The sequence below is a fragment of the Cyrtonyx montezumae genome, unplaced genomic scaffold (genome assembly GCF_038088225.1).
Source record: "Cyrtonyx montezumae isolate F1298 unplaced genomic scaffold, pur_monq_1.0 scaffold_3, whole genome shotgun sequence".
Classification (NCBI taxonomy): domain Eukaryota; kingdom Metazoa; phylum Chordata; class Aves; order Galliformes; family Odontophoridae; genus Cyrtonyx; species Cyrtonyx montezumae.
In genome coordinates, this window is record NW_027072034.1 from 149,708,490 (window position 1) to 149,731,316 (window position 22,827).

At 40.3% G+C, this 22,827-nt stretch overlaps 2 protein-coding genes across 4 annotated transcripts in view; one reads left to right on the forward strand and one right to left on the reverse strand.

Moving 5' to 3' along the window:
- Positions 1 to 22,827, reverse strand: part of GSAP (gamma-secretase activating protein) — a 416,138-nt gene that overhangs the window by 211,831 nt on the left and 181,480 nt on the right. The window lies entirely within an intron of this gene.
- Positions 1 to 22,827, forward strand: part of PHTF2 (putative homeodomain transcription factor 2) — a 60,495-nt gene that overhangs the window by 3,590 nt on the left and 34,078 nt on the right. For 2 of the 3 annotated variants that reach the window (XM_065743686.1, XM_065743689.1), the window contains exons 2-4: positions 9,375 to 9,451; positions 22,109 to 22,165; positions 22,549 to 22,560. In XM_065743686.1, coding sequence (XP_065599758.1) covers positions 9,407 to 9,451; positions 22,109 to 22,165; positions 22,549 to 22,560 — 114 coding nt within the window. In that variant the 5' untranslated portion in view covers positions 9,375 to 9,406. The remainder of the gene's footprint in view (positions 1 to 9,374; positions 9,452 to 22,108; positions 22,166 to 22,548; positions 22,561 to 22,827) is intronic. The other variant, XM_065743687.1, reaches the window with a different exon arrangement.

Here is a 22,827-nt window from a genome sequence, read left to right on the forward strand (position 1 = left end):
GATGTTGTCTCACATTCTGGGCTATGAGACTTGAAAATCCTTCAGCTGTGTGTGTACTTTTTGTCTTAGTGTTATTATGTGTTTAAATAGCTGTTTTCTTCTTGAATCTGAGTAAAGTCCTTGGCTTCAGTGACTTCCTGTGGTGCTGGGTTTGTCAGTCACATTGTGTTGCAATATAATATTTCTCTGTTAAGAGTTTGGCTTTGCTTTACTTAAAGCTCAGAGAGAGGTTCCCTTTATTATTAGCTGCTATTTTATTTACTGTATTCTCTGTATATTTGTTAAAATCATACTTAATTTGTAATTACTTACTTTTCTGCTCATTCTTGCTGATCTCAATGGGAGAGATTTTGAATTGTTTAATAATTCACAGCCCCTCTCAGAGCATCCTCCATCCTTCCCCTAGTATTTCAATATTCATCCCCAAACAAAATACACGCATTTCTGGTCAGGTTGCTTAACAGCAGTACTGTGGTATTTTCATTTTTCAGGGGACTCTGTGCTCATTTGACTGTAGTATGTTGAATGGCAGAGCACACAGAGCTGCCTAATTTCCTTTCCAGATTTGAGATGCCTGATTTTAAAGTGCAGTGTAAGTAGTCCACTTTTTACCCATCCTAAAATGTGCGTTACTAATATTAAATAGCAATAAATAGGCAATATAATTTAATGCTAAATTTGATCTATCTTCTTAAGTGTTGGTAATGTAATTGTAATTGCCATCTGGAAATATTAATACTTAACTTTTCTTTTTTTCCGATGCATAACAGATAAGTAGAGTGAGCATTGCTGGACCTATTTACAGCTGCTTAGAGCTTGCAGTAAGTAATAAGACAGATCTCAGTTCACTCAATTTGAGGGTTTAGTACTTTACAGAAATTCTGCTGGTCTGCGGGAGGGGGAGGAGGAGAGAAGAAATCATCTGAATGGGTTCAAATGATCTGCTAGTGCGAGTAGTTGGTACTCAGGAAGGATGCAGGTGGAGAACAGGTGAATTTTGCTGCCTCACTGTGAGGAGAGACATTGGCCATGGCTTTTCCCAAGTCAGTACGTCTGTGGAGCTAACTCAGGTGAAAACAAGGCTTTTATTGAGCCACGGCAGTGAGTTTCTTGAAGCTATCTGCTGTGCTGTGGGCTCTGGTGCTGGTAAAAAGAGGAATGAAAACTTTCCACTAGGCAGAAAGGCAGGCTATGGCAATTCTGCTTCAGGATGGCTTAAACTATGGTGAAGACTCACTAGGCCACAGTGACCTTATCCATTGGCTCTGGGGGTACATTCAGTGTCTTCAGGGAGCAATATCTTCTGCTGCAAGTTCCCTTGTCAGAGCTTGGGAAGCCAGCAGGAATGTGGGGCATCTCCATTCATTCAAGCTGCTGTCAACACCTGCTGGAGCAGCTCTGTGATGGATGTCTGTGGGTCTTCCTCACAGAGGTGTAATGGTTAAATTATTTGGGAGGTGCTGGTTTCTGGTGCTTTCATCCTGAGTGCCTTCAACTTGGTGTGCCCAAAATGAGCTCACCACCACCACCTTTGTTCTGGACGAGGTACCTCTGTCACTACAATGTGACCAGAAATGTGGAAGCTAGGGAAGCACCAAGAAACTGGATTAGAAAGAGTGTGGTTTTGGGGTTAGGGTGCTGCTATGTGAATAAGAACCTTTGTTCCCAAGCTAGCTCCCTAGAATTTTTGTGCACTTTGCATTGGAGATGAGCAGGAAGGCTAACAGGTGAGCTCTGTGGGATTTAAGTAGCTTCTAGGCACCTCAGTAGGTAATAAATGGGCTGTTTTATTCAGACTGGCTGCTGCTATTAATCTTTATTATCCAATTAGTCTGTTGCAGTGAAGAATATTGACCTCAAAAATTTCCTGGCTGTTTTTCAATTTGTAGCACCGTTTGCTTTTCTCAAACAGGAATCTCCTTAGAAGTCTTTGATGTCCTCGCAAAGGCTCTTCCTTAGTCCGTGTATGCTTTATCACTTGCTCTTGTTTATCAGTTAGACGTCCAGAAATACTGATGGTCTGAAGACATAATCTTCATTTGCAGGAGCAGGACGGATTGCAGCCCCTATCAGATAGTCTTTCAGGTACAGTGGTGTTCCATTTTTAATGATAGTAGAGGAGCTTGCCAGAAACACGTGTAAGGCTTGTCACTCTGCGATTCCTTGCTTGGAGCACTCAGACTTCTGAAAAAATACAGGCTCAGCGTTCCCTCCTGTGTTCCTGTGGAAGGGTGGCTGTTACCAGAGCCTGCAGCTTTCTGACAGCTCAGCCACTTCGTGCCTAAGCTGCTTCAGAAACTTGCTGGGTAGCTATTTGTGGAACATGATGCAAAGATGGTCATTGAGGAGTGGTTTTTCACTTCCTGACTGCACTCATCGAGAAGCCACAACTCTGTTTTGCATTGCCTGGTGACAGAACAACACTCCTTACTAAACAGCAAGTAGGTATTTCCAGTGGGTAAGATTGATTGCAGGAAAGCACCAGTGTGTTTGGAGACACAAGGAGGGAAACAGGAGCTCTGTTTTACTTCAGAGTGGCCACCGTATTTTGGAATTGTTTTTGAGTGTTTCTTAAGAAGAATATGTGTATTAATGAGATAATGTTTACAGAAATGGTATTTCTTAATAAAGAAATAGAAGTTCAAAATAAAGAAACCTGTTCTAGGAGCAGGTGTTTCTTTGCAGTGTTTCAGGGATTTCTCATCGTGAGACTACAGGTACCTGTAATGGTCTGAGTATGTGTGTGTTCAGTATTCAGTGCAAAAAACAGCCATCAAAAAAGGGCAGAGCTTGACATCAACTGTGTGGAGGTGTAGAGTTTTACTATTTTTTAAATAGTAGCCTTTTTAGAGTTGTCCTGTGGATCTAGCATGCTGGCAGATGTTACTATGTTTGGACTGACTGCAGTCTGTAGCTAACATCTCTCATAAAAGGCAAAGTTGTCTTAATTGTGATCTTCTTTAAGGGCTTGAATTTTCTTCACTTTATTGAACAGTGGAATGTGTTGAAATTTCAGGAATGTTTTGCTATCTAAAATACATTGCAGCAGGCATAGGATCCCAGGTGTCTCAGTGCAGAATCCTTCTCCACCATTGTCACCAACAGGGCAGCTATGAAATAGCATTGCCTTGTTTCCAGTGGAGCCATGAAGAGAAGCCTGTTATGGAACAAAATCAGGAAATTACACAGACCTTAAGGCTGAGGACAGAGATTCCAGAAATGGCTGCAGCAGTTGCAACAACTGCACTCAATGTTCTTTTCCCAGAACCTGAAATAAATGTCAGAAATGCCAATACTCAATATTTTGCTGCTGTTCCATGTAGTTGTGTAATTCCCTGCTAAGAGGCAGTTATTCCCTGTGCTATTCTCCTGCTGCTTTGCCCTTCAGCTGCTGGAGGTTTTTAACTGTGGAAGTAAAAAGACTCCAAAGCTAAGCCTCCTTTCCATCAAAATTCCTTCTCCTTGCTAGCTCTGTGCTGTAGCTGTAATGGCAGTGACTTTGTTACGGATGGTGATGAAGGGTGCGAGCTTCTAGGGAAGAATAAGCACACGGTAGTGGAAATGGAATCAAATACCATGACTGTGGGCAAAGTAGAGAGGCCTGAGGGATTATTTCTTTTTTTAAAACTGACACCTTACGTGAGGCACAGGCAGGTGTGGCTGTGCTGCCAGGTGCTTTGTGTCATGATAGATGATGTTTAAGTCTGCATTCATCAAGGGCAGGGCTTGATATGCAGCTGGGAGCATGGAGCTAGATTCACATCTGAATATTGCTGTTGTTGGCCTCAACTAAACAAATGTCTTGGGGAGTTCAATGCTTTTTTCCCAGGTTATTTTTTTTATTTTTATTTTTTAGGTTACTTTTATTTTAGATGGAGTGAAAAGCAAGGCTTGAGAATTCAGTTCATGAACAATAACTCAAGAATGCTGTTATCCAAATTTAGCGGACTTGATGTTCAGTTGGGACAGCAAGTATGTTAATTCCTTTTTGTTTACAAACTGGTCTGACCTTGGATTACAAGGCAGCGACTTGGGGGCCCTGAGCTGGCACAGCAGTCCTTCTCACATTGGCTACAGATAGGATCCCTAGCTTAGCAGTGCCTGGTTTTTTGGTTTTGCTTTTTTTTTTTTTTTTTTTTTAATTTATTTTTCTTCCTTCTTCGCTTAGGCTGGTTTGGATTCTGTTAAGGCTAGCTGAAAGCAAGGTGATAAGGTTTCCCCTGAAAGGTGTGACAAGTTTCTCATTTGCTTGTATACCATTTGCAATTCTGAAATGCTGTTTTGGGGACAGTACTGCATAGATAAGTACTTTAACAGAACACTGCGTGCATTATATGGTATTTGATGTTCCTTTTAAAAAGGGAAATGTGGGCTTAATGACTGATTTGTAATGCACATTAAAAGAATGCCATTTGAAACACTTAGTCCTCCTGATGGTGGCACAACCCCGTGGATGTGTGCAGAGGAAGGACTCCTGGTGAGTGCCAGTGGTGCAGCTGCATTACTTTGATATTGCTGTTGGTTTCTTCCTTCCTGACATATAGTCAACAGGGGATGTGGAATGTGAGTAAGCTGTTTATTGGGCTTACTGAAGGTATCAAATAATGGTAACAATGTGGTGATAATGTTAACTTTTATTTAAGTCGAACCTGAGTTAATAAGGAGAGAGTAAGGGTTTTTCCTCTTTAAATTTCTAGATACATACCAACAGGTATAACATTTTATTTTTGCATATGATACAAGTGTTGCTGCAGTGGTAGTAGTTCAGGCCCAGATTTCACCATTGTGATTTGTTGCCTCTTTTTTTTTTTTTTTTTTTTTAACACAAGGAAACTGTACTGAAATTGTGCCTGTCATTGTGAAACTGTAATGTGAAGGGTCTAATGTAACAGTAGATTTCTGTTAAGGAAAGGAAAGCAGTCACAACCAAGTCCTGCCATTCTCATGGTTTTATACAGTCTTTTTTTTTCTTAATCTCCCTTCAACTTTCTGCTTAGGGAAGTTATTCCAATGAAAGAGGAAAAAGTCGTAGCATTTTAGAAACCATGTAAGACAAATGCTACAGCTGTGCAGTTCTGCTGCTGATGTTCAGTGATCATGAGGGCATTATCATTCTTGCTCACAGTGAGCTGAGATGGGCCCTCAGACTCCATGGCTGGGTGGTATCCTGACCATCTGGATTAGTGCTCTTATAAAGGAAAGAGGTTCCTTGAAACCATTTCAGTATCTAAAGGGGAGCTGCATGAAAGAAGGGGGCAGACTCTTTAGCAGTGTCTGTGGTGATAGGACAAGGGGAAATTGTTTCAAACTTAAAGATGGAGATTTAGGTTAGATATGAGGGAAAAGTCTTTTACAGTGTGGGTGCTGATGCAGTGGATGCTCCATCCTTGGGGACTTTCAAGGCCGGGTAGGGCCAGGCTCCTGGGCACCTTGATCTAGCTGTGGTGTGCCTGTTCATTGTGGGGTAGCTGGAGTAGATGGCCTTTAAAGGTCCCTTCCAACTCCGAGGATTCCAGGATTCTCTTCTATGATTCACAGTGTTTACAGACAAGAAAAGCAACCACTTGCCATTACTTGCCATTACATTACCCTGCCTGTGTTGTACTTGCAGTGATGTTGTTCTGCTCACTGACGTTGCTTAGTCTTGTTTAGTCTTCCCAACTTTCTAAGTCGTCGTTTTGGCCTCTCCGTTTGGTATGAGGAGCACAGGTTTATTCAGAACTTCTGTGTTCAAAATAGAATTTGTTTGTGCACTGTCGTTTAGGAAGGTTTGCATTTGTGTCTGACTGGGGACTCCAGAATGTTTTGGTTATGAGTAAATTATGAGTAAAGTATCTAGTATCTAATCCTGTGTTACGCAGTAAGCACCGTGTGCTGCTTGACTGGGTTTTAAACTGCTGAAAACATCTAAATATACATTTTAGTGGCTTTTTCAAAAGTGCTCGTTTGATTGCAGGGTGTAGTGTGTACTTATTTAAGATTGAATATGATTATGCTGCAAAGTGGAAAAGAAACAGCTACAAAACCCCACATCTGCATCAGGAACAACAAAGTGACACAGTTGTCTGTTTTTAGCTTCGAGCAAGTGAATGAATTTTGTCCAGAACTATTGGTTGTTATTAATTTTAATGGTGAGTTTGATGGAGTGGTAATAAATGGCTCAGGTAAACGCTGCAGAGATGTGACCAAGCTTATGTGTTTGGATTTCCTTCTGGAGTTGGGATGTGTCTTTAATGTTGCTTTTATGTCTCCAGCTAGTTAAGATGAAGCTAATGTTGCTGTAGTGACTTTGCACGAGGCATACAAGTGAATGTGCTGCAGCTGAGTGTGAAAGCAGGCCCTTCCACATCAGACACACACGTGGGGCAACGTGAAACAGATTCAGAGAGAATCAGATGGATGGAGAACGAGGTAGAGTAGGCAGTGCTCTGTTTTGCCTGTGTCGTGTATCTGATGCTTTGATGCTGTGTTGTCAATCTGACGTATCTTAGACCCCAGCTCATACAGTTTGTCTTCAGGATTGATACCAATGCAAATTGTCAGCTGAATAAAATGTTAACGTGCAGAGTTCTGAGCTTGTTGCTGTTTCCTGTCAGAGACCTTTTTTTGAAGGACCCTTCCAACTTGGGAAATTCTGTGATATATTTTACCTGCAGCCCAAATGTGTTAAATTCATTATTGTCTTCAGAAAGGCAGACAAATCTCAGCCTTTTCAAGCAGAAACATTGTTTGGAAATAATTGAATGCATTTTTTCACCTTTTATTTCAATATTGTATCAGGAAGTGTTGTGTATCTGTTGAAGAAATCATATGATACCTCTTGGTAGAGGTATTTCCACTTAGCTGTTTAGCACAGGTTGGTAAGCTGGGACATCAATCCTATGGCCTTGTGCTACTTTATGAATCTTCGTGGTTGTGTGCTGGGGAATTCAGTAACATTGAAGTGGACTGTGTGAAGGACTTAATGGAGAGAGTTTTTAAAAATATGAAAACCATGTGTTATCTAATTAGTAAAACTATTTCTTCTTACTTGTTTTGTGGTTTTGTGATGTGGTCACAAAGGCTGCTGCCTTCAAAGTGACTCCTCCAGTTGCAGCTGTATTTGATGCTGCTGGAGGTCTGGGATTCTGAAGTTAGTGCTCATTTGCCCTCTGTGAGGTCAGTGATTGCTGGGGAAGATGGTCTGTCAGCTGACGGGAAGGCTTCTGTGCAAGTTAAACAGTTCTTTACATTACAGCTGATAATGAAGCTCTGCAGCCTTTTTCTTCTGCTGTGACTGTGGTAGTAGGAAGCAGGTCATGTTGTATGTAGGAGGGGCAGCTGCTTTGGGAGAAATGAGAAGGAGTTTAAGGTGTGCCCACACTGTATTAACAAGACAGGGGAAGTCAGGAGATACAAGTGTGATCAAATTCTGTATGTGTTATTGGTACATAGATTTTTTCCTTGAGCAGAGGGCTGCCTTCATTGTAACTAAGCAAACGTGATGCTGGCTTGTCTATAGTCATGTAGCCAACAATTCTGTATTTAAGTTTATGGGAATGTTTGCAAACAGGAAAACAAATCCTATTTTAAGCTTCGTGTGGGTGAGAAGAAGGGTAAGCAGTCTGTAATATGGCAAGGTATAGCTGAGTCTGTTAGACAGAAGTCTGTGATATGAGTCTTCGTTGTGCAGAATGGAGTTTTCCCAAGCCTCTTCCCTCTTCCAGAAGTCTCTGGGAGACGGGAGCATGGATGGACCTTTTAGTGGTATTGTTTGCAGTGTTCTTACAAAGAACTGTATGATCAGGAAAATTCATCACTACTTTTTTCTTTCAAGTTCTTGGTGATGAAGAATGTGTCGTGCTGTGTCACGAGCTGCTCTAATGCTTAGGTGTTTCATAAAGATTTGATTTCAATCTGTTGTACAGTTAGTTTCCAGCTTTGCACTTCTTATCTGTGCAAATTCTGTACACAAAGAGATGCAGGGACTGGAGCACCTCTGCTGCAGGGAGAGGCTGGGGTAGCTGGGGCTGCATGGCCTGAGCAATGTCAGTGGCCACAAAAAGCTGAAGGGTGGAAGCAAAGGTTTGCAGCCAGGTTCTTTTTGGTGGTGCAGTGCCAGGATGGGATGGCACAGACTGCAACACCGCAGGTTCTGTCTGAACTCTGGGAAGCACTTTTGTGCCGACCCATTAGGATGGTATGTCTTCACAGGAAAAAATAAAAGTATCCTCGTGTATGAAATACTTGGTGAAGTTGTATAAAAATAATATTCTTAAGCTTTCTGTAAAGGATTCTGTGGGAAGGATTGTATTGCTCATTATTATGTGGAGCTGAAAACTAAACTTGTACCAACTCAGGAGCTGAGGTTAAAACATCCCGGCGAGGTTGGGTGTCCCCCATTAGCTCTTTTTTACCTGGGCTTCAGTTTGGAATACTTGTTTATACATAGATATACATATAGATGAAAAAGGGATTGGTGAGTGGAATCTCTGCTCAACACGAGCACCCAGTGTTTTTGGAAAATACTTGTTTCCAATTCTTTCTTTTGCTTCACTGACTGCTTCCTGCTTTAGTTAACGGCTTGAAATATGGGCACTGTGTGTGTCTCACTTATTAATCTGTTCTTACCTTAATTAGTCTGTGAAATATTTGGTTTTGGTTTTAATTTTAATGCATTCATATTTAGAAGAACTTGCATATTATAACAAAATATCCAGAAAGGGCTGTAATTCTCACATGTGCTTTCAGTTAATTTTATAGAATGTCAACTATGAGAGAAAACATACAATTTATTCTCTAACACTTACTTACATGAGAAAGTAAAAGTGGAGTGTGGCTGAACCATGGTGGGAGTGAGAGTGATTTGTAGGAATGTGATGATTTTAATTCTGAAGTTTTGTAATGTTCATTTTCTTTATACTTTTTTTTCCAGTGCTAACTCTGCATGCAACAAAGCTTCATAGTCATTTTTAGTGGTGAAAGTTTTTATGTAAGGGCTGAGTTCCTCCTTGTGAGATCGCTGTCATTTGGTTCAGTGTTTAAAAACCCCAAAGCCTTTTCCTGTTTATTACAATTAAAACAAGCGTGCTACTTTTCCATAGCTTCTTCTAACTTAATCCACTCAGGAAGAGACTAAAGCTAATTTTGTAATCAGAGCAGGGTTTTTTTTTTTGTGATCAGCACTGTTCTTGTTCTCCCCAAAATATCCAACAGTTTGTATGAACTTTTCTTACATTTTTATAATGCGTTTATCTCTTGTCTGCAGAATCCTTACGTGGCATTTTGCACTTAATAAGACTTCCCTGAGGTTGTGAGATGATACAGCACAGTCTGTGTGCCACTTGTGTTACACTGGAAAGTGGAAGTAAAGTTCTGTTTCTTTCTGTTAACAGCCTAAAATGACTGGGTGAATTCAGTGGAATAAATGGCGTCCAAAGTAACTGATGCTATAGTTTGGTACCAGAAAAAGGTAAGCTTTCTGCTCGTTTTTATGATGACTTCAGGGGAAAAAGATAAAATGCAATAAGCCAACTTATTTTTGTGTAAAGTATAAATGTGAAGTAGTGCCGAGTTATTGGTCGGCATTGTGTGAGAGGGAGTAGCTTGGAACTTTTCTTCTGAAAGTAAATAAATATCTAATGACAATACCTTGCAGGATGGAACTGCTTTTGCTTGGGCTACTGATTCCAGTATAATGTTGATTAGTTAATGTACCTGTGTGCAGGAGAATGTTGTTTCTACAGTATGTAAGAGAATGGCTGTATTTAAGTAGAAAGTAAGAATTCAGGTATTCTCTGTCAGTATCAAGGATCAATGTAATCCAAAGCCAAAGGAAGTTTCTGTAGAAGTCAGTTAAAAAAAAAACAACAAACAAGTGGGGAGAAGCAGGAAAGAGGAAAAACATCGTTGGGAGACGTGCAGTTACAGTATCTCCTAAGTGTGCATATGTTGTTTCATATCCATACATAGAAATATTAATGTCTAACTTATTATTTTGTTAATTTGAAGTTACCATATCCCCTTGACACTAGTGTACTGGTTGACTTACCCAGCTAAATTGTGTTTAAAACCATGGAGGATTTTGCAGAGTTTGGAGGTAGGATTTAAGGTGTGATGAGCTTATTCTCTTTTTTCCTTATCTCCATGCTTCTTTAGGTTCCTGTTTTCCTTTGTCCCATGGCTCTCTTTTGGGGAGTACTCATGCTCTTAGGAGAACAATGGTGTCGGTCCTCAAAATGGAAATCGTGGTTAACTTTTATTTTAAGCAACTGTAACTTGTAGAAATCTGACAGTGCTGACAATCTGACGATGTCATCTTCTCAACTGTAAATTAAAGGTGCGGTTGGAAAAGCAGAAAAATGAATTCTGCTTATTAATTTATATTGAATATTCAGTTGAGTATTAAAAAATGGAGAATCATTCAGAATTGAATGAGAATTTTTTTGTACTTTGTACATTCAAGCCTTAGGAAAACTATTTTTGTGTATGTAAAGAAAGTTATATGGGCAGATAAAAGCACAGCCAACCCTCTGGGTGCTCACGAGAAGCTCACATCTCTTCAGTGGTTTGTAGAGTTGCAGATGGGAATTTATTAATTTGTACATTAAAAAAATCAAAAAGCCTTTTGCTGAATTTCTTCAATTGCAAAGTTTGGAATTGCTATTGTATGGCTTTACTTCTCAGATCCATATGCTCTTTTCGGTATGTACATGGATAGTTGTAAATCCTGGATCGTGTACTGGCTTTTCCTGTGGTGGGACAGATGAGACACATGAAGGCAGCCATGTGCAATGGAATTGCATGTTGTTCTCAAAGCATTTCTTGATTATGGGTCCTTTCAGTTGTTACAAAGATTTGTAGGGTGATTTGGAGGAAGATTTAGTGTAACGAAATTCGGTGGAGGATCTCATGGAAGGGAAAAGTGATACTTATCATAAAAATCTTTAGAATAAGATGACTTCACCTGCTCCTCAGGTCTCTGAGGTTTTTTGGGTGGTGATGATGAACAGTCACGGGAAGATTTATTATGCCATTCAGCTTTGTGTAAAAAGTGGTCATTTGATGGGAGCAAGACTCTTAAGCCTTTGGAGATCTTAACCAAAGCTCCTGCTCTTTTTTTTTTCTTTCCTGATTTGAAGTACATCAGTGCTCCTGTTGGACGCTCAGGAAAAGGAATACTGTTTGTGATCACTGCAGCTTTCCTCCCTTTTGGTGCTAGGAACTCAGTGTCTTCTGATGAGTCACTGTGCTGTGATGGTATAGGGGCACAGCCTTCTGGTTTGGATGTCAACAACCCGTTCCTCAGTTTTACTGTTCCCAGGAGGCTGCTTCTGACAGAGCACCTCGCTATCAGTACAGGTCATTCTTTAAACCCTTGTTCTGTTGCCTTTTTTCCAGTGATTACACACATGTGGTTCCACTTAGAGCATTCAGACCAACAGCAGTACGCTGCATGTCTTTGCAGGTTTTCACAAAGGCCTACTCAGGCAGAGAGTGCAAACTGCTGTTGAGGCAGAATTGTGATGAGGTGTGACCACCATAACTTTATGAAAGACTGGGCTGTCTGCAGGAGAGATGCAGTGTTGCGTGGTCCAGATGTCCATGTTTTCCATGGTGTGAACAAAGCTGAATTGGAGTCAGTTGCGATGGAGAAGCTTTACTTTTTTTTCCAAATGAGAAAATGGAATCTTATTTTAGGACAAATTCAAAAACATTGCATCTCATGTAATCTTCGTGAGAATGAGGTGGTGATCTCTGGGTCCCAACTTAGTGAGAGTTAGCCTGGATCAGGCTGGTAATTCTTAGCTGTTTTTATCTTTGTAGTGCTGTGTATGATCCTTTCCTAAGATCTTGGACTTCTCACCCACATCCTTGATTTTTCTTCTCCATCATTTACCTGGCACAGTATTTTTTTTCCCTGTGGATTCATTGTTTGTACTTAAGATTTTCACCTGGGAAATGGAAGAGCAGTGCTAGAGACAAGTGGGTGGCAGACATTTTTCTTGTCTTTCCTGGTACATTTCTGGTCTGTGATTGCTTATGATGCCAAAATGCTGAACTCGGCTTTCAATTCTAAACGTGTCACACTTGTCAGCTCTGTCCCTCCTGCCTTGCTTTTTAAGTCTGCTGATTCCTCCTGCTGTAGCTGAAATTGAAAGCAGGGAGAAATCAATACTCAGCAGTAAAACGTTGTTTCTGGGTCAGGAAAGAACTAGGGTTGCAGAAATTATTGATCGAACTAATGGCTTGCCTACATGATAAAAGGAGGAAACCAAACTGTTATTTTGGGGAGTTTTTTTCATGTAAACGAGTTGACATATGAAAATCCTAACAAAGGACGTGAATAACACACAATATTGACAGTCAAATATAGACAAACACTACTTGAATAGGTTGACACTTATTGCAAAAAGAGATATTAAATAGATAACTTACTCTGTGGTTTTGTTTTCAATTTTGAGATATTCTTAAACTCAATTTCCCTCTATTGAATTTCAAAGGTCGGCCATCTCCTCAAATGTCAGGTGCTTCTGGACTTCTTTAGTAGGAATTGCTCCGCGGTTGAGCTCTTCCAGCCGCACTGGCGTGCAAGTTCTCCAAAGAGCAGACGCCCGCGTTTCTGTGCTCGTGTGACTCATTCTATTGTCTGAAACGGAGCTTCTCACGGGACGATGATTTAGTAATGCGCTTAATCGCTTAAAGGTCGGGCTTTTATTATGTAAACTTGTTGATTGTTGTCGCAATAGATGTAGTCTGCTTATAGCGCATAGCTCTTGATGACTGCCTTGTAAAAATGTTTAGCTCTTAGTTTTGTTTGGGTTATAGGGTTTGTTAACACCAGTTTGTTATCTGAGACATAGGACCTCACGGACTTCACTTTCCTGAGTACAGTGGTGGCTGGGCTTCCCTGCTGCTGCAAGTAGTGGATGGTGCAGGGCACGAAATGTGGACGTGCTGGCTGTGTAGGGACATCTGTAAGTGATCTGCTGCTGTGCTCCTGGACGGACGGAGGAGTGCCCTGTCGAGATGTTTGTGTTTCTTGGAGAGGTCACGCAGGCGTGTGCTGGCTTGCCGTCAGCACGCGGCTGCTTGCAGCAGTGGGTGTGGTGGGGCTGTGTGCACTTCCCTGCATCGGTCCCTGGCAGCTGCCGAGCTCAGAGGCACCTGTCTGTGCTTTGTTAATAAATAGCCTTAGGATTGTGTGTTTCTCAATAACATTCTCCATGTATCAATCACAGTACCTGTGGTTAAAAATAATGAAATCACTAATAACCTAAGATACTACTTAAAACTTAAAATCTTTGTGTTCACTTTTTGTAATACTTCCAAGGCTCACAGATGACAGTAGATGTGCAATTTCTGCTCTGGTTTCCAGTTTTACAACTATGTATTAAAACCAAGGGTATACCAAGGAATAACCAGTGGTAAACCAAGGAATTTACAACCGCTTCTTGATTTTTAATGCTCACAGGAGTTTTGCTACAAAAATGGAGAGCTTTGCACACATTTGTTAATAATATTGCAGGAAAGAATTTAAGTTTTTTCATCTCTTGGGGGTGATTGTCAGAGAAGGCAGAATGGAACTTAATGAACCTGAATCCTGAATCTAATTGCTTATCACTTAACTTTGCCAGTGCAGCTTTACGTTGCTTTGGATGTCCTTTGGGTACTGCTGTTAAAGGGTGCAATAAAACAAATGAGATGTTTTCTCTGCCATGGTTTTAAGGGGCAAAATTAGAGTTGTAACTGCATTAAGTTCTGTAATGTTTACTGCTTTATAGCTCATTAGGCTAAGATTATACTTTCCAGCTTAATTATTGCTTCTCTATTACATCATACCCTGAAACTACTTGATTTCCCTCTTGGTACCGAATTAATGTGATATGTTGGTGACCCTGGCACCCAAAACATTTTTTTGCACTATGCTGTAGGTGTGTGGATGTATTGCTGAGGACTTTGGATGCTGAAACTCTCAGAAAGGTCAGTCTTCAAGTGCCAAAACTTGTCAAGAGTTGGAACTGACTGTTTTTGAAAATGATGTTCCCCAGGGTTCAGTTTGGGGCCAAGTTTGTTTATTTATCAATGATCTTGATGAGGGAAATGAAGATTGAGTGCACCCTCAATTAGGTTTGCAGATGACACCAAGTTGTATGGCTGTGTCTATCTGCCAGAGAAGAGGAAGGCTCAGAGCAGGCTACGCTGATGGCGGTGTCCAATTGCGTGGCATTCAGCAAAGCTACTTGCTGGATACTTCACTTGAGTCATAACAATTCCAGATGGTGGTATGAGTGTGGGTAAGGGTGGAGAAAGTTGCCTGACAGGAAAGGATCTGTGGGTATTGTCTGACAGTCCACTGAACATGAGCCAGCAGTGTGCCCAGGTGGCTGAGAAGGCCAGTGGTGTCCTGGCTTGCATCAGAAATAGTGTGGCTGGCAGAATTGGGCAAGTGACTGTTCCTCTGTACGTGGCACTGATGAGGCTGCACCTCAAATTCTGGGTCCAATTTGGACCTCTCACTGTATGGAGGATATTGAGTTGCTGGTATGTGTTTAGAGAAGAGCAATGAGACTGTTGAATGGGCTAGAAAGCAAGTGTTATGAGGAGTGGCTGGTGGACCTATTTAGTCTGAGGAAGAGGAGGTCAGGGGAGATGATGGAATCATGATTCCACTGTTCTATGAAAGCAGGAAGAAGAATATGTATTTAACAAAGCTACTTTCTATGCAGTACTGAAATTGGGTACCCAGGTTGTCAGCTGACCCACTAATGGGGATTACCTTCAACACATTGATTTGGTGAGTCAGTTATTATTCAAGTTATTGGATCCTATGCAATGGATCAGAATCACTCAAAACCAGTGTGGCTGAATGAAACAGTTTTGTGCTGTGCCTCTCTGCTGCCTCTCACTTCCTACAGACATTCATGTACTTACGGTGAACTTGGTCAGGGAACAAATGCAGTTTAAACTTAAGAAGGCAAATGTATCTGTGAGATAGGGCAAGTGAGCTGCAAATCCCTGTTTGTATTAGAGATTGTTGGATTTTTTTTTTTTTTGTTGTACCTTGTGAAGCTATAATTTAGCATTTTATTTTCTTTTCCTGAGAGAACAGATTTATCTCTCAACCACACACCAGGTTGTGCTGGCCCAAGGAATGGGTGCTGTGGGAAGTGGAAGTAATCAGAAGTAAAGGCAGTGCTGTTTCAAAATTACAGTGGTAATGATGGTGAGCTTGCAGGATTTTTGGTGGTCTTCAGGGAGCAATACTAAATAATGAGGCTGTCAGAGTGGTTTTCTGTGTCAGTTATTTCTTGAGGCAGCTTCATGTTGTGCAAACACATAACTGTAAGGAAAAAAAAAAGTTGCTGAGGGCTTAAATCTTGAGTACTTGAAGAATGACTGGGCTGTAGCCACAGTGTAGGCAGTGGGCCAAGGAAAGGGATTGTCCCTCTCTGTTCAGGTTGTGATACAGCAAGTAGGGTGCTATGTCCAGGTTGGGGCTGTCCTGTAGAAGAAGGGCATTGATGTGCTTTGGCTGGCCCAGTGGAGGGCCATGAAGGTTGTTCTGGGGCTGAAGCGTGGGATGTAGAATGAGTCTGAGAGACCATGGTCTTTTCTGTCGGGAGAAAAGAGGGCAAAGGGAAGAGCTCATTGCTGCCACAGCTGCTGAATGGGTGGCCGGGAAGGGAATGGAGGTCATTTCAGAGGTGTGCAGGGATTGCAAGAGAGGCAATAAACACAAATAGAAATAGGGGAAATTCTAATTAGATATAGGAAAAAAAATGTTTACCATGAGGGTTCCCAAGCATTGAGTCACGGTGCCAGAGTGGCTGCAAAATCCCCAAACTTTGGAAGTGTTCAGAACTTTCTTGGATAGGCCCTTGGGAAACTTGCTGTAATTGGAGCTGCTCAGGAGCAAGATGTCCTCCAGAGGTTCCTGCCTACACAGCTCTTTGATACCTTTAGTCTGAGATTTGAAGATGGGTAAACTTCATAATGGATTCCGCTGTACTTCAGTGACAAATGAGTGACACATTGAGTTTGTGGTGCTTTTTATTTTTAATGAGTAGTTTTTTTAAGGTACGGAAATGATAACCTCAAGAAAGCTAATTCTGGTGTCCAGTATATGTCAGTAGGAAATGGCTGAGGGGTGAGTGTTGGTAATTACTTTACTATATATTCTGAATATGTAGTGTCTGTATTTATTTCTGAATATTCTTATTCATAAAATTTTTGTTTAATTGCGAGATTAAAATTTTTTTTTCATGTTTTTAGTAAATCTGCTAAGATCTCCAAACTATTACTCAGGACAGTAAGGGAGGCTGGCTGATGATAAGAGTATATGTATTGATTGATACAGCGAAAGTATTAATAGATAGTTGATAAATGTTTTAATTATCCATTATTGTACTCTGGAGATAGTATCCTTGAAGGAAACTTTGGTAGAGTTATTGTTCAGTGAAATGGCTCTTAGTTCGGTGTAGTTGCAGTTATTGCCAGCTCATTAGTTGATAATTTACACAATTAAGAATAAACAATTCTTCATTTTCAAGATGAAAGAGGGTAGATTTACAGTAGGTATAACCTAGGCAGCCTGACCTAGCCATGGATGTTCCTGTTTGTTGCAGGGGAATCGAACTGGATGATCTTTAAAGATCCCTTCCAACTCTGAGGATTCTATGGTTTTATGCTACACTGTTGTTTCTGCCTCTCCTTATGGGAGTAAGGGAGAAGGCAGGAAATCCCAGAATCTTTTAGTAATCAGTACTAACTATTCAGCAGACCTAAGTTCCAGGCTTTGTACATAAGGTTAAACAGCTTTAATCTCTTCCATTTTACTTCTGCGTTTGAGTAAAAGTTTGTAAACTCTTCCCTATTAGCAGATGGTGCTAAAGCAGTTGTTATATATCTCTGGCTATGGACTAGGTTTGTTGTCCATGTATCAATGATAAAAGAAAAGGGGGGAAAAAGTGCTACAAACACATTGAAAATGGAAAAACATCCTGGGGAAAAAAAAAGTCTTAGTAGTAAAAAATCAAGAAAGATAATTACGCTGCTGAACTACTAAATTGTTGCCTTTACTGTAATGTGGATCAATTAAGTGGAAATAAAAGAGGGTTTAAAGTAACTTCTAATAAACTTGTCTTGTGCATTGAGAAAATAAAAATGTTTATCAGACAAAGTTTTGTCTGATATCCATAAATGTTTACAATGTAAACTTAATATGAAGCTTTTTATTTTTTAAAATGAATAATATTACATGTATTGAAATATTTATGTCAGACTCAATGCTAAAAACATTCTGTTCTAGAAGTTTGTGCAGTTTTTGAAAAACGTTGGGCTGTAGAAATTAATTAAGTATATTTGCTAATATGCTAATACTAGATATTTTAATAAGATGTGAAAAACTTAATTTCCTTGGTAGACAGCCTAAGGGAACAACTTCCTTTGTATTCACCAAACTCTGTATCCTATGTCTTTTGGATTTGTAATAGTGTTTTTATGTTGCTTGTAAAAGTGTTCAGCAGTTTTAAGGGACAAAGCTTAGCATGCGGATTTCATTATGGATAAACATTAAAGTTTTAAGATCCAGTAGGAAATGCGGTGTATTCTTAGGATTATAATCTTCATTAGCTTTCTTTGTCATAAATTATAAATGTCTCCTGAAATATTGATCGGTTCCATTAGAATCCGAAGGCTCTGTGAGTATTGGGCTACATGTTGATAGCATCACTGCATTAGCTTAAAGTGAATATCAGTGTCATTCACAAAGCTCAAATTCAGTCTTAATGCACACTGATCTGTTTATGAGAAAGACACTGGGAAGAAATAATTTGCAGTGCAGAAACCCTTAGTGTTGGGCTTTATTTGAAACCAGAATGAACTGTTTCTAACAGCTTAACTTAGACAAATTGCTTTTCGTTGTTATAAAAACTAGCTGTAAAAGTGTCAAGTTTTAGATATACGATGAAATGTGCTCAAATGCTTTCTGAGCTATTCAGTTGGAAAAAAAGAAGTGCAAGTGTTGCTAACCTCCTGAATTTATTGTTACTTTTCAAGTTACATCACCTTCCATTGCTCACTTGAAGTAGTGCAATTTGTAAGATCAAAGTTGAGCTCATCTTGTCATCTCTTTTGTTTCTGAGAAAGATGTGAAGTATATTTACACGTTTGGTGTTCGAATGTGTCCAGTGGCTTTTGATGCGCTCGGTAGGTTTTCAATTTGAGCCAATTTTGAGGAGTTGCAATAATGGGTTACAGCTTGCTTTCATCTTTAAATAATTCTAAAAATGAGGTGAAGTGTTTCTTAAAAAAAAAATAAATATGTATATGTGTGTGTGTAAAATGTTGCAGTGCCTTCTAGGTGGAACTCAGTATCGTGCCACCCTCATCTCTGGCTACACCTGAAGCAACTCTTCTCCATTGTGAAAGAACATTGGCAGGATTTTTGGTCTTCAGTAATCCCACATGTGCTCAAACTTAAAAGTTTGGAGTAGTTGGTAATTCTACAAATACATAATGGAGCAGAGTTCTTTCATCTTCTCAGCAAGGCATCTATTGAAGCAAGGTATCTTGATGGCTGAATATTTTAGAGGTAACTGCTCCAGATAGGATCTTCTCATTGAGAAAACCTGTGATGCATGATTTAAACTAAATCACTACAAAATATGTGCTTCAGTTCTGCCAAGGCTGGTTGTACCACAGTTTATTCCATCTGTAGTATGCTATGGATGTGTTTCCTACAAGAGGGATGTGATGCTGCTGAGGCTTGATGATGGAACCATGGAAGCACCAATGTTGGAATGGACCTTCAAGATCATACAGTGCAGCTGTCCACTTCCCACTAAACCATGTCCCATAGTGCCACATGTAAATGTTTTTTAAACACCTCCAGAGATGTGACTCAAGTACCTTCCTGGGTAGCCCATTCCATTTCCATCCATTCAAGAGGAACAATTAAAAGATAGGCTCATCATGTAACTTGAATTAACAAATGATAAAGAAAGTGGATTTTTCTACTCTGCCCTGGTGAGGCCTTACCTGGAGTATTGTGTCCAGATCTGGGCTCCTCAGTACAAAAAAGACAGGGATCTCCTTGAGAGGGTCCAGCAGAGGGCTACAAAGATGATAAAGGGCGTGGAACACCTCCCTTATGAGAAAAGGCTGAGAGACCTGGGTCTGTTCAGCCTGGAGAAAAGAAGACTCTGAGGGTCCATATAGATCCATATCTGTAAATATCCAAGAAGCGAGAGGCAAAGGTGTGAGGCTGGACTCTTCTCCGCAGTGTGTGGTGATAGGACGAGGGGAAATGGCCACAAACTGAAGCATAGGAAGTTCTGCACAAATGTGCACGGGAACTTCTTCCCAGTGCAGTGACAGAGCAGTGGCACAGCTGCACAGAGAGGTGGTGGAGTCTCCTTCTCTGGAGGCATTCAAGACCTGCCTGGACGCCTACCTGTGCAACCTGGGCTACGGAGCTGCTTTGGCAGGGGGTTGGACTTGATGAACTCCTAGAGGTCCCTTCCAACCCCTACAATTTTGTGATTCTGTGAACACCTTTGTAGTCCCAAGGACAGCTGCTTATAAAGGGAAAGCTTGCTTTGATCAAGTTTTGTGTATATTTGAATTCTTCATGGTAGGAGCATGGGCAGTTGTATCTCTAGAAGTTTCTTCCCTCATTTCAGTTGCCTTCAGAAGTTTTTGGGCATTGTCAGGTGTTTTTCTTCTTGGTGTCCCACTGATATGTGCAGTTTAAAAAAAAGTGAACAGTAAAGAGGCAGAGAAAGCCCACATGTAACCATTGGGAAACTGTATTTAGATTTGACATGAAATAATTTAGCTGTAAATGAAAACTCTCTGAGGATGTAGTTGCCTCTCAATTTAAAAATGGGAAGACTTGCTAGTAATAACTTGAATTCCTTCATTCACTAACTCGGTCATTTAGCATGTTATGTTTTTCACATCCCTTATTTATTATGTTTCAACTTGTTGTTACTGAAAAGCTCTTTTCAGTGAATTCTGCTGGATGTATTGTAGGGAAAATAGGTAAAATTTCCTGTTGTCGTGTAGAAGAAAAGTTTGAAAGTTTGTTTTTTGCTTGTCTTGATCTGTTGTTTGTTTACGTGATGAACTCTCTTAAAGACTCTTTCAACACTAAAACAATATTGCTCATGAATGGGATTAGAAATACAGAGTTTGCTTTGCAATTTTCTTGGCACAAAGGCCTCCGTGCTTGTTTCTTGTGCAACAAAAAGTGGGAGTCAGACTTTTCTGTCTTTGTAGGAAGAAAGCTTGTTGGGAAGTGGGAGGGGAAAGACAGTATTATGCTGTACAAAATACTCACGTAGGACTCTTCTCAATAAATGTGAAAAACAGGAAGATCTGAAACGTTGTTTAAAGGGTATTTAGGAAGAAGCCAAAGCAATTTGGTATAAATGTCTGGGTGGAGCAGTTATTCAACATATTGACTTCTTAATTGCTGGCAGTTATCCAGATGGAGTCAGCTCTTGAACTAGATTTATTTTAATTAGTTTAATTGTAGCAGGTGCTTAATCTGCTCAGTACAGTGGCTGACTTCTCCATTATCATTATTTTCCATGATCTGTGTGTTTTTTCTTTGTGCAAGTCGCTAAGTATTTCTCATTATTATTACCAAAAAGTCTGTTGGCTTTTTTTTTGGTCATTTTAAGATAGTGAACTAGAAATCATTTGGGCACCTGTATCTCGTGAATAGCAAGTACTAAGCAGATATGAAAATGAGTCATGCAGTAATCAGGCAATGTTTTTTTTTCCTCCCCATCGGGTGTTTGGACCAAGCTGGTTTTATCAGCTTTATTGGAATCAATTAAGAGATTTTGATACGTTTCCCTCTGTACGTGCATCTGCCTTGCTCTTGTGACCAAAATCAATGTTGCGCTTCGCTGGTCAGAGCTTGGTAACAGGAACAAAGCTTCAGGTGTGAGGCAGCACATGTGGGTGCACACGTGTGTCTGTGTGTTCATCGAAGGGGAACTGCTAGGTTGGGAAGCTTTTAAAATGTTTGGTGAGAGTACAGGCTGCTCAGAGAAGCTGTGGGTGCCCCATCTGTGGAGGAGCTTAAGGCTGGGTGGGATGGGGCCCTGGGCAGCCTGAACTGATGGGGGGGAATCAGCTCACAGCAGTGGTTGGGACTGGCAGGGTTTGAGGTCTCTTCCAACCCAAGCTGCTCTGTGGTTCTACATAGAACAGATCATTACTGAGTAATGTCTGGAAGCTCCATGTGCAGTATTCAAATCATGCTGGTTCTCTTTGTTCTCTCTAACTTCTTAGAAAGATGCATTGTGTCACATACTGACTTACTCTTGTCACTTTATTTTACCTTTAGCCTTACAAATACCTGTAGTTTTCTATAGAAATGTGATGAGGGTAGAGCCTGGAGAAAACCAATTCCTTTTTACTACAAAATTTTAACTAAAAGCTTGATCACATTCAGACAAAACTAAGATCTTTAGAAAACCTTCAGGAATAAATTGACTGGCAGCTTAATGAGAGTCTTGGAAACCTTCCTTTGTTCTCAGGAAAAGAAAATAGTACAGTTAAGGTATAAGGGAAAAGATTAGTTAAATTTTGAACCAGGCCTACCAGGAGCATTATTTCATCAGTGATTCACTGGGGGGGGGGGAAAGGCAACTTTCTGATATTCTTTGTGCATTTTGTGTTTTCCCTGACCTGGATTCTTGCTGCCTCTCAGCCTGATGCTGTGCAATCTGAAGAGATGGAGCTCAAGACAATGAAGCTGTAAAAGTGGGTGGTGAGGAACAGGAAATATAGAGGGAACTGATTTAAAATAATGAATGGAAGATCTGGCTTCAACTAACTATTTTTCTTTCAAGTTAGCTGGCAGCTGCTGCGCTGAGGCTGGGTGGCCCTGTGGTGAGGCTCTGGGCTGGCTGGGCTCAGCTGAGTTCTGGGTCAGCCAGGTCCTGCCCAGGGGAGTTGGAGTGGGGAAGATAAAGATTGCTTTGACAATAAGTATCCTTGAGGAAATAAACTGTCATCTTCATGTTTGCCTGAAAGATGAATTGATTCTGAACAATCAATGTATTTGAAAAGCTACTTTAGATTCTTTCTGTTCTATGTTTTTTTTTAGATTGGGGCATATGATCAACAAATATGGGAAAAATCAGTAGAGCAAAGAGAAATCAAGGTAATACAGTCTTTCTTTTTTTTTTTTTTTTTTGCCAGTAATGCTGTGATTGTATATGCTGATGTAATTTACAACATATGGGATATTCTTTAATGTTGGTGAAGCAAAAATAGACTTCTGGAGTGTAACCAAATGAAACTGGCATAGTATACTCTTATTTATTTTATATGACTACTAAGTCTGCAGCACTTAAGTTCTACATCTGTCTGTACCTCAGTGCATTTATTTCAGTTACCTAAAGCCAGATCTTAGTTTGTGAGTGCCTCTTTCACTCTGTGATGAATTCTAACATCAGTTATCTGAGCTCTCCTTACTTTCAGTTAGTTACCTTATCCCTCCAGTTCTCTTTTCCTCCTTTATGATGCTGTCATTGTTTTGTACAGTTTATTAGACTGGTAAGTACTTCAGGCTTTGTGTCCTGAATAAGCAGTTAACAGAAATTTTTTGCGTTTTGGTTTAACTAACAGTGCCATCAATCTCTGCTGCATTGCTATGGTGTTCTGGGGGAGAAAAATCAGTCCTGTGTGTAGTACATCTGCTCATTGTATATCATGTCATACTCTTTAATGTTAACATTAGTTTCACTAGTGTTTTCTTGCAATTAACCTTTTCTCTTCGGATACTGCACACAAGAAATATGTTATTGCTGCATGAGCATAAAG